Here is a 16,648-nt window from a genome sequence, read left to right on the forward strand (position 1 = left end):
CTGAACCACCATCACATCTGCAGTACACTTCTGACCCACCATCACATCTACAATACGCTCCTGACCCACCATCACATGTACAGTATGCTCCTGCCCCACCATCACATGTACAGTATGCTCCTGCCCCACCATCACATCTACAGTACACTTCTGACCCACCATCACATCTACAGTACACTCCTGACTGACCCACCATCTCATCTACAGTACACTCCTGACTGACCCACCATCACATCTACAGGGCACTCCTGACCCACCATCACATCTACAGTACCTTTCTGATTCACCTGGGTCCAAAACATCAACTGCTGTCAATGTAGGGAGGGCTTTGACTTGTAGTTACAGTATCAGTGTATAAAACTACATCCACCATGTTTGGAGGCTGTACTTTAGCATAGTTTGCTCTCACTGTGAGTTTGGATCTCTCTGTGGTTGGAGAAGAAGAGTGTAAAATTCTAAAAGTCTTCAATGTATTTTGAGTTTCTTCGTCCACTACATTCATCTTCATCACCTGCATTGCAGTAATTTGATAAGTTTATGTGTGATTGCAGGTCTGTCTGCACTGACCAGGAGAAAGACGAGGGTCTCTATACCACAGTACTCTACAGTGCACTGACCCCTGACTGATCATAACCAGCGTATTTACCCTTATTATATTCTTAAAGCTCCTGGATGTGAAAATTTATCTTCCTCAACTTGTTTTTTACTTTTTACAACATTTGCTTTGTAGGTCAAAAATGTTTTTTTCTTCACCTGTAAAGTTGCTGTTTTGACCGTTTAATGCTATGAGTGTGATCCACTCATCTTTAACCTACTAAAGTTAATTATTTCTATTTTAACAGATAAAGATGAGCATTTTTGTGCTTACTGCTTTATGAGTTAGTCAAGCCTATTGAGAGTCCTTAAAGGTGCATGTATTTGTCACTGTACAGCGAAATGTGTCTTCCGCATTTAACCCATCTGTGGTAGTGAACACACACACACACACACACACACACAGTGAACTAGGGGCATCAAGTACACACACACACCCAGAGCAATGGGCAGCCAACTCCAGCGCCCGGGGAGCAGAGAGGGTAAAGGGCCTTCCTCAAGGGCCCAACAGTGGCAGCTTGCCCAGCCCAGGAATCGAATCCACAACCCTGTTATCGATAGCCCGGCGCTCTAACCGCTGAGCCACCACTGCCCCACCTGTAATGTCCTGTCCTGTAGAGATTTGTGTTTGTTATTATTTAATAATTTTCTTAGTAAATGGTGTCATAATTATTTAAGTATAGCAGCAGTCAGACTATTGCAGGTGCAATGAGCTGGAATTCATAAACTTTTATTAGAATGTCTGGTTTAGTCTTATTGAGATCTGTTTCAGTGGATTAGGCTCTGTCCACATATCTGTTTATCTCTGAATTTAGTACAGGACTTTTTCAGTACTATGCAAAGGATAATGTACTGCACTCAGTTCTTCTAAACAAGTAGTAAACTTGTATGTGAAAAGTCAGATGTGGGTAAAAAATAACCATATAAATTTGGAGAAAATCTAGAAAACGTCTCACCCTGATCAGCAGTGTGTTAGAGTTTCAGCAGAGAGACAGCAGTGTAGCCATGGTTTTTATTATAACAAACTTTTTTTCTGGCAGAAATCAGGGTTTATAGAAATATCCAACTCAGACTAAAGTGTGAAAAAGACTTTTGGGTTTGTAACTTAAATTCTATTCTAGTTAAATATTCTACATTTCATCCAATTCCTCTTGATGCATTTGACATTAGAATGAATGAGGTGTCATTGCCCCCAACTGGGCTGACACAGGTAATTTCATGGACAGCAGCAAATGGAAACACAGTGTATCCGGGTAGACCGTTGAGTTGACTTTGGACTTGAAAACACAATGTGGACCAACACCAGCAGAGGACATGGCACCCCAAACCATCACAGACTGCGAAAACTTCACACTGGACTTCAGAGATCTTGAATTCTTTGCCTCTCACACTATAGGAGCCTGATTTCCACATGAAATGCAGAATTTACTACCATCTGAAAGGAGCATGTTGGAGCACCAAGCAACTGTCCAGTTCTTTCTCTTCTTCAGAATCAGAATCACTTTATTAATCCCAGGAGGGGGAAATTGCAGTTGTTTCAGTTGCAATCGTTTGTGTAAAAATAAATGCTCTATAATACACATCATATCATATTATATTTTAAACATTTTTTTGGTAGCCCTCGGTTAATTAAAGGAAAGCCCACAATGGTCACAGAAATCACTTGAATCTGACAAAAGTAATAAAAAATAAAAATGCTATGAAAATCAACCAATAAAAGTCAGACATTGCTTTTCAACCATTCTTCAACAGAATTATATAAAAAAATAAACTCATGAAACAGGCCTGGACAGAAATGATGGTACCCCTAAATTTGTTGCACAACCTTTTGAGGCAATCACTGCAATCAAATGATTCCTGTAACTGTCAATGAGACTTCTGCACCTCTCAACAGGTATTTTGGCCCACTCCTTATGAGCAAACTGCTCCAATTATCTCAGGTTTGAAGGGTGCCTTTTCCAGACAGCATGTTTCAGCTTCTTCCAAAGATGCTTAATAGGATTTAGGTCAGGGCTCATAGAAGGCCACTTCAGAATAGTCCAATGTTTTCCTCTTAGCCATTCTTGGGTGTTTTTAGCTGTGTGTTTTGGGTCATTAGCCTGTTGCAAGACCCATGACCTGCGACTGAGACCAAGCTTTCTGACACTGGGCAGCACATTTCTCTCTAGAATCCCTTGATAGTCTTGAGATTTCATTGTACCCTGCACAGATTCAAGACACCTTGTGCCAGATACAGCAAAGCAGCCCCAGAACATAAAAGAGCCTCCTCCGTGTTTCACAGTAGGGACAGTGTTCCTCTCTTGATATGCTTCATTTTTCCGTCTGTGAAAATAGAACTGATGTGCCTTGACAAAGAAGTTCCATTATTGTCTCATCTCTCCATAGGACATTCTCCCAGAAGCTTTGGAGCTTTTCAACATGTAGTTTGACAAATTCCAGTCTGGCTTTTTTAAGATTTGTTTTTAACAATGGTGTCCTCCTTGGTTGTCTCCCATGAAGTCCACTGTGGCGCAAACAATGACGGATGATGCGATCTGACACTGATATTCCTTGAGCTTGAAGTTCACTTTTAATCTCTTTAGAAGTTTTTCTGGTCTCTTTTTGTTACCATTCGTATTATCAGTCTCTTTGATTTGTAATCAATTTTCCTCCTGTGGCCACGTCCAGGGAGGTTGGCTACAGTCCCATGGATCTTAAATTTCTTAATAATATGTGTAACTGTAGTCACAGGAACATCAAGCTGCTTGGAGATGGTCTTATAACCTTTACCTTTAATATGCTTGTCTATAATTTTCTTTCTTTCTTCTTTTCTTCTTTCTTTCTCATGAGACAACTCTTTCCTTCGCTTCCTCTGGTCCATGTTGAGTGTGGTACACACCATGTCACCAAACAGCACAGTGACTACCTGTAGCTCTATATATAGACCCACTGACTGATTACAAGATTGTAGACACCTGTGATGCTAATTAGTGGACACACCTTTATTTAACATGTCCCTTTGGTCACATTATTTTCAGGGGTACCATCATTTTTGTCCATTCCTGTTTAATAAGTTTTTTTTTATTCCGTTGAAGCATGGTTCAAAATCAATGTCTGATTTTAATTTGTTCATTTTCATAGCATTTTTATTTATTAATACTTTTGTCAGATTCAAGTTATTTCTGTGACCATTAAAGGTTTTTCTTTCATTAACTGAGGGGTACCAACAATTTTGTCCATTTGTGTACATTAGCTGATTCTATCAAGTCAACAGCTCAGAAAATAAAGTTCATTATATGAAATGTAACATATCCTCATTATTATGACGTAAGACTAAAAAGTAAATTGTCTGTCTATATGTAAACTATATTGACAAAATTATTGGGACACCTGATAATTTGTTGTATCTTCTGAAATCAAGGGTTTTAAGCTGGAGAAACTCTTTTTTTGTGTTGGAGTAACTGTCTCTACTGTCCAGGAATTAAGGCTTTCTAATAGATTCTGGAGAAGCATTGCTGTGAGGATTTGATTGCATTTAGCATCAAGAGCATTAGTGATCACCACCCCACTTCATCCCAAACTCCTCAGCTCATGCCAGAAGTACTGGCTGCAGCACCATCCATCATTCCAGGGAATGCAGTTATTCCACTGCTCCACAGCTCCTCAATGCTGGGGGCTTTATACCCCTCTAGCCCACGCCTGGCATGGTGCCAATAGGTTCATGTTGTTTATCTGATCCAGAGAGTCCTATTATATTGGCAATACTCCTCTACAGGGACTAGACAAGCTGTGTGTGTGTACATTTGTACATTCATGTCATCAATGGATGTGACTTACAGTAGACAAATGTATTCAGTAGAAGGGGTGTCCACAAACTTCTGGACATAAAGTGTACACTATACACTACATGCTGTTAAGTAACACTGAAACTTGGCACATTGACTGGGTTGTTACTGTAACCGTTACTGACCCTTTGGATGGGCTGCACACAACCTACTCAGCACTGAAAAAAAAAAATACCCAGAAAAATGACCCAGCATGATGGACGACTGTGATTGCTATAAAGACATATCCTTGGACACAAAATGCATAACGTTAATTTTTTTAATAATTAAAACTCAGACAACAGTTGCTCAATTGATAAGAGCAATTAAATATGAATGTTTCAAAGATACTGTGGCTTAATTGATAGTATTATTGATTGCTAGTTAGCCAATTAGCCAGGATTTACACCAACATTAACATTAAACCAGCCAGCAGTTGTAAATACACTGGTAGACTAACAGAACTAGATAGCTAACTAAGCAAAGGTTACAGGCAGATTCTGCACTAGAGGTCAGCAGGGGCATCTAAGTGAAGCCCGAACTTGACTCGTACCTGTAAGTTTAACATCTGACTCGAATAGGTCAGACTCTTACTGGTCAGCTTGAATCCCAAACCCAATCTGGAACCATTCCCATTAGTCCACATTCTCCAAGCAGACAGGGAGAGAGTGGACATGTAAAAGATCACTCCTTAATAAAGGAAGGTCAGATGTTGTGTGTGAAAACTGGCCCTAATCCAACTCTCATTATGCTGAGTTTTGAACCAAGTGGTGGAGTGCTTTAGTTTTCTTCACACCGTGACGGGCCTGAGGCAAACACTGAACAGGGGTTTTGTGGGAGATACTGAGTTTGCAGTTAAAGAGTTTTCACAGCAAGCCACCAACATGTAAATAATATTGTTTATTGCTTTTTTAATTCTTATTTATATTGTGTATATATATTGTGTATATAGTGTAAATTATTTATCCAAATTTTTTGTAACTGAGTGTCCTGCTATCCCTTTCTGCTGCTACACTGTAAATTTCCCCACTGCGGGACTAATAAAGGATTATCTTATCTTATCTTATGAAAGACCATGTGTGAAATACTCTAATCATGAAAGAAAGGTTTACATGAGAGAGTGAGGATGGGTTAAAATGGTGACAGGGTTGTAACAGTGACTGTTCTATTGCCCCTGGTGGCCATTCTTTCATTAGTATCGCTAACCTTATTGAAACTAGCTGCTAACCTGCTGCCTTATTGATGTTCTTCAGAACAAGGCCAAACTCCCTGTAGACCTGTGACATATCAAATAAAACTTTTCCAATCCGATCCAATCCGAATCTCCTAATGCTAAATATATCTGCTCTTTCTGATGGTGTGAAGACAAAGTCAAAGTTGTGGTTTTTGGGTTGTAGTGTTCTCATTTTAGACCACCATCGTCTGAGTACAGCTTCTCTGAAAGAATAGATTTATCCCAAGTCAAATTAAAGAGAATTCAGTGGGGTTTTTTATATAGTACTTAAAATCAGATTCATTTCATATTCCTCAGATGTTTTGAGGTTGGGGGCCTTTTCTGTTTAGGTACCTTCAAGCTGAATCAGAGGATTTAAGTTTAAGGTAACTGAAGATACTAAAAGAAATCTCTCCAGAACAGAGGATCTACATTAGCTTGGTGGTTGTTATTAATAAGTACTAAGTATTATTAATATTATTAGTATTAATATGTACAGCTCAAAAATGGATGTCATGGATGATCAGTTATCGTTCTCAAGTCATGTTGCAAACGTAACTCAGTCCTGCAGATTTCTCCTGTACAACATCTGGAGAATTCGACCCTTCCTCTATAGAGATGTCGCCCAGGTGCTTGTTCAGTCTCTCGTCACTTCCAGACTTGACTACTGCAACTCTCTTCTGGCTGGTCTCCCTCTGCGCACCATCAGGCCCCTGCAGCTCATCCAGAATGCAGCGGCACGGGTCGTCTTCAATGTCCCTACATTTAGCCATGTCACTCCACTGCTGCGTTCTCTCCACTGGCTTCCTGTAGCTGCTGCCCAGGTCATCAGATTCCAAACCCTGACGCTGGCCTACAAAGCCAAGAACGGACCAGCCCCTCTGTACTTGATGGCAATGGTCAAAAGCCGATCCGCACCTAGAGCCCTTCGAGCTTCAAGTACGGCTTGGCTCGACCCGCAATCCCTCAAAATCTGCGGTAGACAAGCGTCCAGGCTTTTTTCTGTCCTGCACCAAAGTGGTGGAACGAGCTTCCCCTGGGTGTCCGAACGGCCGAGTCGCTCGCTGTCTTCAAAAGCAGACTGAAGACCCACCTCTTCAGAGAGTACTTGGACAAATAGAGTACTATGGTCACCTTATTGTATTGTGTTTAGCAAAGTCTAAGCTTAGAGGTATCTTTTGAATTATTAGTCTATTCTAACTAGCTGAGGTTTTTCTTGGGTAAATAGCAAAGCACTTTGTAAGTCGCTCTGGATAAGAGCATCTGCTAAATGCCATAAATGTAAATGTAAATGTAAAATAAAGGGAACACTTAAACAACACAATGTAACTCCAAGTCAATCACACTTCTGTGAAATCAACCTGTCTAGTTAGGAAGCAACACTGATTGTGAATCAGACAACATGTAGAAATTCGAGGAAATTAGCAAGACAACCCCTATAGAGGAGTGGTTCTGCAGGGGACGACCACACCATTTCTCTGTTCTCATCCTTTCTGTCTGATGTTTTGGTGCTCTCACCCCTAGATGTGGCATGAGGCGGTGTCTACAACCCACAAAAGTTGTTTAGGTAGTGCAGCTTATGTTGGCACATTAATGCAAAATGTGGCAAGAAGGTTTGCTGTGTCTGTCGGCACAGTGTCCAGAGCATGGGATAGATACCACGAGACAGGCCAGTAAACCAGACGACACAAAGGAGGCCAAAGGAGGGCAACAACCCAGCAGCAGGACCGCTACCTCCTTTTTTGAAGAATCAGGAGGAGGCTGATCCCTGCAGGCCACTAATATCCATAGTCCACAAGTGAGGCTTGTGCTTACAGCCCAACACCGTGCAGGTTAGCAGATTCAGCAGGTTGGCAGATAAAATTGGCAGATTCGTTAATGTGCCATCCTAGATAAGCTGCACTACCTGAACAACTTTTGTGGGTCATGCCACCTCTAGGGGTGAGAGCACCAAAACATCAGACAGAAAGGATGAGAACAGAGAAATGGTCTGTGGTCGTCCCCTGCAGAACCACTCCTCTATAGGGGTTGTCTTGCTAATTTCTGTGACCATTGTGGGTTTTTCTCTCATTAACCAAGGGGTACCAACAATTTTGTCCACGTATGTAATTCATTGAAATCTAGGATGTGTCACACCTGCACATCATTTTATTTAGATTCTTTTTTTATTGTAAAGCAAACAATAAATAAAACAAAATAACAGAAAACTGCAAAATTATTCACACCCCTAAAGTCAGTACTTTGTAGAACCACCTTTTGTGGCAATTACAGCTGCAAGTTGCTTTGGATAAGTCTCTAGGAGACATTCCACACTTTGCCACCGGGATTTCTGCCCATTCCTCAAGGCCAAACTGCTCCAGCTCCTTCAAGTTAGATGGTTTTCGCTGGGGAACAGCAATCTTCCAGTCTGACCAGAGATTCTCTATCTGACTAAGGTCTGGGCTTTGACTCGGCCATTACAATACATTACACGTTAACCTTAAACCACTTAAGTGTTGCTTTAGCAGTATTCTTTGGGTCATTGTCCTGTTGGAAGGTGAACCTCCCAGTCCCTGCTGCTGAAAATATTCCCATAGCATGATGCTGCCACCACCATGTTTCACTGTGGGGACAGTGTTCTAAGGTTGATGAGCGGTGCTGGTTTTGCATCAGACATAGCGTTTTACTTGTGGCCAAAAAAAGTTAAATTTTGGTCTCATCTGACCAGAGCACCTTCCTCCATACATTTGAACAATCTCCCAAATGCCTTTTGGCAAACTCAAAACGAGCTTCCTATTGTTGGTCTGTAAGTAAAGGCTTTTTTCTGGCCACTCTTCCAGGAAGCCCAGCTCTGTGGAGAGTACAGCTTATTGTGGTCATATGGACAGATGCTTGGGAACTCTGCAGCTCCTTCAGGGTTAATGGTGGTCTCTGTGGTCTTCATGGTGGTGTTTAGTTAGTGGTGCCTCTTGCTTAATGGTGTTGCAGCTTCTGGGGCCTTTCAGTAAAGGTGTGCATATACATACAATTTAAATACAAGTTAAAATGTAACAAAATAGGTAAAAAGCCAAGGGGGGTGAATACTAAGGCACTGGCCTGGTAAGTTTAAGTTTCCTTTTGAGTATGGTGAAGGATGAGTGCAAAATGAAGCTACGGGGTCCCTTGAGCACTGTGTTTGTGTCGTCTCTGGGTCTTACTGCCTACCAAGTCACGGTAGCCACAAGCCTTTCCCCAGGAGTTCACCACAATGTGACAGTAGGCATCTTAACATATCTAACATATATAGACATAACACTCTTAGAATAAGAATATGTGTCATATACTTAATTTCCGTGTGGGAAATACAGATGTAGTCAACATGTTAAATATGAAGCCCCTCCTTCTGATGGTGTAAAGATGGAGTCAAAGTTGTGGTTGTTGGCTTGTAGACTTCTCCTTTTAAACACGCAGACATGCATCCTGAGAACAGCTCTTTCAGTTCGACAGATCCACACGGTCACAGGACCTTCACTTACTGCGGAGAAGAGGCTCGTGCTCCACAGGAGGGATGGGATCGCTGCACCTCTGGGTTCTGATTCTGCTCCCACTGACTGGTATGAAGCGTTACTACTCTCTCTGTCCGGGTTTCTGATATCCAGGAGTTCTTACTGCAGCTGAGTAACGACTCAAGCAGAAGTGAAGAGCAGCGAAAAACAACTTTATTAAAAAACTGTTCAGTTTAAAATAACTGGACTGATTGGGTTCTGTGGAGAGATGCCTAAAACAGGTTCTTTTCACCCAAAAGTGGAGAACTGGCTCTTCTATATGTTGAGGACTATTTAAGCTGAATTAAATATCCATCAAATTAATGTGAATTCAATTGATACATTGTTAAAATGCAGTGAAAGGATCAGCTCAGAAAGAAGAGTTAAATGAACTAAACTCAAATGAAAGATAATTTAAGGTGAATTAAGTCTGGTGAGATTTCTGCATGCTACTGTCAGACACTCCCAAATAAAGTCTAAAGTATTTAAAGAACTATTTATACCATATTACTCAACTTTTTAAGGTGGAGATATTCTCCTCATGTTTTGTACATTCAGGTGCCATCATTGAGCTGAATCGACATGTTTAATTGAGGTTAATCTGTGGGACTAATTGGATTAATTGTAATAATTGGGAATTGAAGATATCAGCCTAAAGATTTCATTGGTTAGTTTAAGTAAAAAATTGCTACTGGTTTAAATCATCTCTAGAATCTAAGGTAACATGGTGGTTTCATGGAGGCGATACCCCAAGATATTATATTAAGGCCACTAAATAATTCTACGTTCTCAATGTGGACTTAAAAACCTACATGTTATTTGACGTTTCTGTGACAGCACTGAGAAAAATAAATCAAGATTTATTATCATGGTCCAAATGTGAATTTGAGCAATAATTAATCTGTGCTAATATGGTACATTTTCCATTACTGCAAACTCAGATAATTGTATTTATTGTCACACAGACAGAATTATGTCTTTATAGCTTTCATAACTGTTAATAAACACAGAAAGAACACAGCCAGTCTACTACATAAACAGACACATGCTAGTGGTGAATTACCTCAGTTGCTAGCTAACAGGAAAAGGGGTGTTGAGAGATGAATTAGGGTCTTCAAAAGTCTTTAAAGGGTCTTCTATGGTACTGCATTTCTACATAACGCTAGCTACACAGCACTACACTGGTAGAGAGGGATCGTCATAGAGAGGGAAGCTGAAGGTCTTCTTTGTTAGCTAGTAGCAAAACAATAAAGATAGCCAATATATATATATTGTATAGAGTTTAGTTTGTTGACATTTAGTTGATAACATCATCAGTTTGGTGCAGGAGTAAAATTACTTTTTTACTATTGTGTGTTCGCCCGTGTGTATAGCTAGCTAGCAATGTGTGTTGGTGCACTAGCTAGCTAGCACTCGTTAGCTCGTTAACCCGTTCTCTCAAAATATATTTAGTACATATTTATTTTAAAAAAAGCAATAAATGATTGTTGTGATTGAAGCAGTGTCTTCATTTTAGAATGTATTATTTTACAGTATTGAAATACAATATGTATTTTATTTTATTATGTAATTATTTTACAGTTCTTTATTTACAGTGTTAAAATGTAATGCCTTTTTAAAGTAATCTGATATTTGCTGTAATAGATGGCAATGACAGTGCTGTGATTATTACTGTAATACAAATGGCAGTATTTTATAGGTGTTGTTGTTTCAGAGGTACAGCAGCTTACTAGCTAATTGCCGCAGCGAGTTACTGTACATTTCACAGTGCTCTTTTTACAGTGTAGGTCAGGGGTATGTCAGGACTGTGGTATATTTGCAGTTTGGATATTTTTATAGATGAACATTAGAGGGCGCTATTTCCTTTAGTTACTGTTATTGTGTGGGCCTGTGAATAAAAGCACTAGAAGTAGTCTAGTCACTGTCTGTCTCTGTAGCTGTGTTTCTAAGCTGAGGGTGTAGTCGAGGTGAGGCCGGTCCTCGCGAGGACTGTCTTATCAAGACTTCTTCTTAGTAGCTTATTGGTCACACAAACGGAACAGTCTAACCAGGCTGCCAAGTGACATCACCGCATAGGACCCGCCTCTTGCAGTTGCAGCACAAATCTTATTTATTTCCTAATTTCTTCATGGGAATGAACTTGTATATCTACTCTCCTCTGGATGCTTCATTGTCCAGCATTTTTGTGGTGCTGGTTTTATTCAGCTTTATTTACCTGCTGTTATCGTCTGTCTTGTGGGAATTGATTACAATCCTTTTCAGATCTTTAGACAGTTGCATAAAGGAGCTTTTGCTCAATGAGTGTTAATTTAAAGAGTCAGTCAATTTTTTATTCAGGTCACAATTTCTAATTACAGCTGGTGATGTGCCTCAGGCCTGAAATGCTAATGAAGTATTCATATATATATATATATATATATATATATATATATATATATATATATATATATATATATATATATATATATATATAAATTAGTTGTCCAAACTTTTGCACAGGCCACAATGATGATGATTACTTTTTAATTTTTGGATTGTTTTATTTTATAAGGGGCTCTGTGCTCTAGGATTTATTAAAAATATTGTGTTTCATGAGTTTTTTACTTACTGTATTTGTTCTCTGCTGATTGGCTCCATTTTACACACAGCATGAATAATAATAGTAACAGAATTTTATAAAAGTAGAAATAATATAGCTTTGTTGGTTAATTTAGGATTCTACAGTCCTCTGTGTTCTCTTTTTATTTATTATTGTGAGCTCATTTTCCTGCTTTCAGAGCGGAGGGTCACCATTTACTACTAAAATAGTAGAAAGACCCAAATATGACAGTTTCAGTGTTCAGAAGGGAAAAGTAGGAGATGTTAAATATCTAAACATTTAATCTTCTCTGGTTTCTTTAATTTCATGTTTGTTCTCATGTTTTTCAGGTGTTCTCTCAGACAACAGTAAATGGGTTGTGAACTATACTGGGCCGATCTGTGCTGTGAGAGGATCGAATGTCATCATTCCCTGCAATTATTCTTATCCTAAACCACACAATGTGCAAACAGTTCTGTGGTGCTCAATGAACTCAAATAAAGACATATGTGTTGACCCACCACACGTTTATAACAGCAGCTCTCCTGATGCTTCAGACGTCTTTCAGTACGCTGGAGACAAACAGTCAGACTGTACTTTATTAATCAGGAATGTACAGTTCAGTCATTCTGCAGTGTACAGATTCAGATTTATAACTAATGAGGATAAAGGTAAATGGACAGGTGACCCTGGAGTGACTCTTGAAGTTGGAGGTAAGCACTCAGATTAACATAAAGCTCCTCATTATTCATCTTTATTATAATACCCCACTCATACTTCCTCCTCTGGATATCTTTATTAGAAACCCCTATCTTGTAACTAGGGTGTGTGGGGGAAATGGGCACGTTTTCACAACGGCATCATAAATTGGGTGGATACCCAGCCTCAGAATTCTCAAATAATTAAATAAATCAGTCTCATTAATTAATTAAATCAGTCTCATATATGTTCAAATCATTAATATCTTTATCACTAATTTCTAACTAGAGAAAGCTATATTAATGATTTGAGTTCTGAAGGTTTTAATAAATGTGAATTCTTTTTACAGCAACAACCAGTATTAAATGAGATCAAGAAGAACAACTTGGTGTTAATAAATGAAGCATTTATTAACACAAACTACACTAAACACAAATTACACCATCAGTCAGTATATTTACAATGTCTCAGAGCTAGATGGTTAGCTAAGAGTGTGTGGTAGAGAGAGAGAGAGAGAGAGAGAGAGAGAGAGTGCGCGAGAGTGCGCGCTAAACAATGTAAAGAATATGCGCGTGTGCGCGTTCGCGGTGCGTGATGACGCGATAAGAGGCGGAGATTTTAAACTCCACAGAACAAAGGAAGAGAAAGGCGCGGAGTTTAAATGTTTAAATATGGCGGTCGCCACTATATGTAAATGAGGTCAGTCGGTCTTCCTTCTGCTTTCAGCTAGAGCAAAGAGTGAAGCTGACTGTAAGAACATGTGTAAAGCTGCTGATAAGACTAATGTGGCTGTATTTCTAGTGTTAAGAAAGAGGTTGCATGCAAAGATTTATTTTGCTGCGCTCACAGATATGAGTTCTAACAGTTACTGGTTCTTTCAGAAAAATAAATAATACATTTGAATTAAACCATTTTGCATTAAACCTAAAGATAAAGAAATCTTTTGTTAAACTATGCCCAGATGTTAAAGTTCAGTCTCACGTGACGGATATTTTCTCAAATATCCAGTGGTTGTCGTCCTCAGCTGATTTGAGGGAATTTTCACCATTCCTTGAAGAATGAAGATTCTTGACGTGCCGTCCAGGTACTGCTTCTGGGAATGCTCGTCCTTCTGGCTTCTGGTCCAGGAAAAGTTCACAGTTGCAAGTAAAGGAAATGTTCGCTTTACTCTCGTTCAGGTCGTGACCACCCGTTGCAAGCTTGACTTGAAGAAAGTAGCTGTGGAAATGCTGATCAGACGTCCAGCTGAAATTCTAAAAGCTCCTAAGGTGATTAGAGCTTGGCCCATCAAGAGCTGGCTGTCCTTTGTTAGGACAAACATTGGGGCAGTGGTGGCTCAGCGGTTAGAGCGCCGGGATATCGATAACAGGGTTGTGGGTTCGATTCCCGGGCTCGGCAAGCTGTTGGGCCCTTGAGCAAGGCCCTTTACCCTCTCTGCTCCCCGGGCGCTGGAGTTGGCTGCCCACCGCTCTGGGTGTGTGTGTACTCACTGCCCCTAACACATGTGTGTGTGTGAGTGTGTGTTCACTACCAGATGGGTTAAATGCGGAGGACACATTTCGCTGTACAGTGCACACTGTACAGTGACGAATACGTGCACCTTTAATGGTAGATGGCTCCTTTGTTTCTCTCTGTTAAGTATTTACCTTGGTGGATAAACTCAGAGAGGTTAATTCTTTGTTTGGACAGTCTTTTTATCACCTGTGTAGCCACACCCATTTTCTTCTTCTGGTGTTAAACATGCATTGGGAGTTTCTGGTGGTGCTGTCACCTACTGGTAAGCAATGGTACCTACAGGTGGAACTGGGAGAGTTGTTCATGGTGAAACTCATGCCAGGACTCTGGTTGGCTCTAGTCTGCAGATTTGACAGTTGCAGAGTTAAGAATAGTGTGTGAGGAGCCTTACCTTGACTATCAGAGTAATCTAGTAGTGAATACTGGTCACCGACTAATCTGGTCTTAGCTACAGCCAATGAAAACTGAGCACAGAAAATACAGTTTTAAGAAGTTTCTAATGTAAATTTTATGTTGGACCTTTAATGATGCAGCAGCTGGATTCTGGCGCTATTTTATGTCCGACACTGCAGCATCATTTTGGGTGGAACAGAAATTCCTATAAGAATCCAAGATCTGCCTCCTCTGCACATTCTAAAAATACTAATGTTTGTTTACTGAACTGTACAAAAAACATGGAAATAAAAATGTGCAGAAATTATTTAAATTTAAGTTTAGGAGGATTTGTGTGTGTTTATAAGGGCTAGAGGAGCATTAAGACAATTGAGCTACAGTGTCTAACTAAACACCAGCAAGGTGGAGCTAGAAGAGTGGGGTTTCTGATAAAGTGTCCGGTTAGTGTATATAAATAAAGCAGTAATAGTGGGTCAGTTTTCATCACTGTGTTCTGAAATCAGCAGACTGGTTTAATGTGGAGATGCTCTCCTAACCCTGATGTCCTCATGTGGACTCTCTCCTGCTCTCTGAAAGCTCTGCAGGTGATCAGACAGTCTGGAAACGAGACTCTAAAGGAAGGAGACTCTGTAAACCTGACTTGTGCTGTGAACTGCACAAGCTCAAACAACTCTCTACAGTTTGTGTGGTTTAAGGACAGCAAGCGTTTACCTGCATCAGGCTCCATTTTCCACCTTCCTGCTCTTACTGTGAACGATTCTGGGAGTTATTCCTGTGCTTTGAAGACTGACGAGACTGTGAGATCTGAAACTCTCAGCATTAACTTTAAAGGTGGGTCAGTCTTTATGGTGGAGCTTCAGTGGGTGCTGTTACCCCTAACTGCTGCTGTAGTAACTGATCTGAGTTCAGCTGTTGGTCTACTTGGTAACTACTGTCCATTTATTAAAAAAGGTTTAGGATCATCAGCTGGGTCCCGTCTTTTAGCCTTGGTCTGGGTTGGAGTTCTTGTAGTCATGCTAGCCTCAACAGCTGTCCTTTACACACTGAGGTGAGGAATTATTTTATTTGTGTTTCAGGAAGAACAGTGCACAACCAACAGGTGGGGTTAACTGTACCAGACTGAAGGTGGTGCTGTAACAGTCCCTAAACATGTTCAAATGAATATGCTCAGTGAAAAGAGGCTGCTGCGTCAAACACTGTCCATTTATGTGACACCACAAAGTAGATCAGCAAATATCAGCCACATTAAAATCACATTCACATCTACAGTACACTCCTGACCCACCATCACATCTACAGTACACTCCTGACCCACCATCACATCTACATTATGCTCCTGATCCACCATCACATCTACAGTACACTCCTGACCCACCATCACATCTACAGCACACTCCTGACCCACAATCACATCTACAGTGTACTCCTGAACCACAATCACATCTACAGTACACTCCTGAACCACCATCATATCTACAGTACACTCCTGACCCACCATCACATCTACAGCATGCTCCTGACCCACAATCACATCTACAGTACACTCCTGAACCACCATCACATCTACAGTACACTCCTGACCCACCATCACATCTACAGCATGCTCCTGACCCACAATCACATCTACAGTACACTCCTGACCCACCATCACATCTACAGTACACCTCTGACCCACCACCACATCTACAGTACACCTCTGACCCACAATCACATCTACAGTACGCTCCTGACCCACCATCACATCTACAGTACACTCCTGACTGACCCACCATAACATCTACAGGACACTCCTGACCGACCATCACATCTACAGTACCTTTCTGATTCACCTGGGTCCAAAACATCAACTGCTGTCAATGTAGGGAGGGCTTTGACTTACAGTATCAGTGTATAAAACTACATCCACCATGTTTGGAGGTTGTACTTTAGCATGGTTAGCTCTCACTGTGAGTTTGGATCTCTCTGTGGTTGGAGAAGAAGAGTGTAAAATTCTAAAAGTCTTCACTGTATTTTGAGTTTCTTTATCTTCCACATTCATCTTCATCACCTGCATTGCAGTAATTTGATAAGTTTATGTGTGATTGCAGGTCTGTCTGCACTGACCAGGAGAAAGACGAGGGTCTCTATACCACAGTAATCTACAGTGCACTGACCCCTGACTGATCATAACCAGCGTATTTACCCTTATTATATTCTTAAAGCTCCTGGATGTAAAAATATATTTTCCTCAACTTGTTTTTTACAAGATTTGCTTTGAAGGTCAAAAAATGTTTTTTTTCTTCACCTGTAAAGTTGCTGTTTTGACCGTTTAATGCTATGAGTGTGATCCACTCATCTTTAACCTACTAAA

The 16,648-nt window shown here is 40.4% G+C and overlaps 1 protein-coding gene across 1 annotated transcript; it reads left to right on the forward strand.

The window, feature by feature from the left end:
* Positions 1-9,046: 9,046 nt before the first annotated feature.
* Positions 9,047-15,099, forward strand: LOC140558677 (B-cell receptor CD22-like). The gene is made up of 5 exons (XM_072682711.1): positions 9,047-9,182; positions 12,042-12,404; positions 14,188-14,238; positions 14,920-14,977; positions 15,084-15,099. The coding sequence occupies exons 1-5, from the start codon at positions 9,137-9,139 to the stop codon at positions 15,097-15,099; spliced, it is 534 nt and encodes a 177-aa protein (XP_072538812.1). The 5' UTR covers positions 9,047-9,136.
* Positions 15,100-16,648: the final 1,549 nt, after the last annotated feature.

The sequence above is a fragment of the Salminus brasiliensis genome, chromosome 1 (genome assembly GCF_030463535.1).
Source record: "Salminus brasiliensis chromosome 1, fSalBra1.hap2, whole genome shotgun sequence".
NCBI classification, from domain to species: Eukaryota; Metazoa; Chordata; class Actinopteri; order Characiformes; family Bryconidae; genus Salminus; species Salminus brasiliensis.

What these genes read in the sequence shown, in the direction of transcription:
- LOC140558677 (XM_072682711.1), top strand. Translation starts at nt 9,137, where the DNA reads ATGGGATCGCTGCACCTCTGGGTTCTGATTCTGCTCCCACTGACTG. An exon ending in GATTCTGCTCCCACTGACTG is followed by an intron (nt 9,183 to 12,041) that starts GTATGAAGCGTT and finishes CATGTTTTTCAG; the next exon opens with GTGTTCTCTCAGACAACAGT. An exon ending in TCATGCCAGGACTCTGGTTG is followed by an intron (nt 14,239 to 14,919) that starts GCTCTAGTCTGC and finishes CTCTAAAGGAAG; the next exon opens with GAGACTCTGTAAACCTGACT.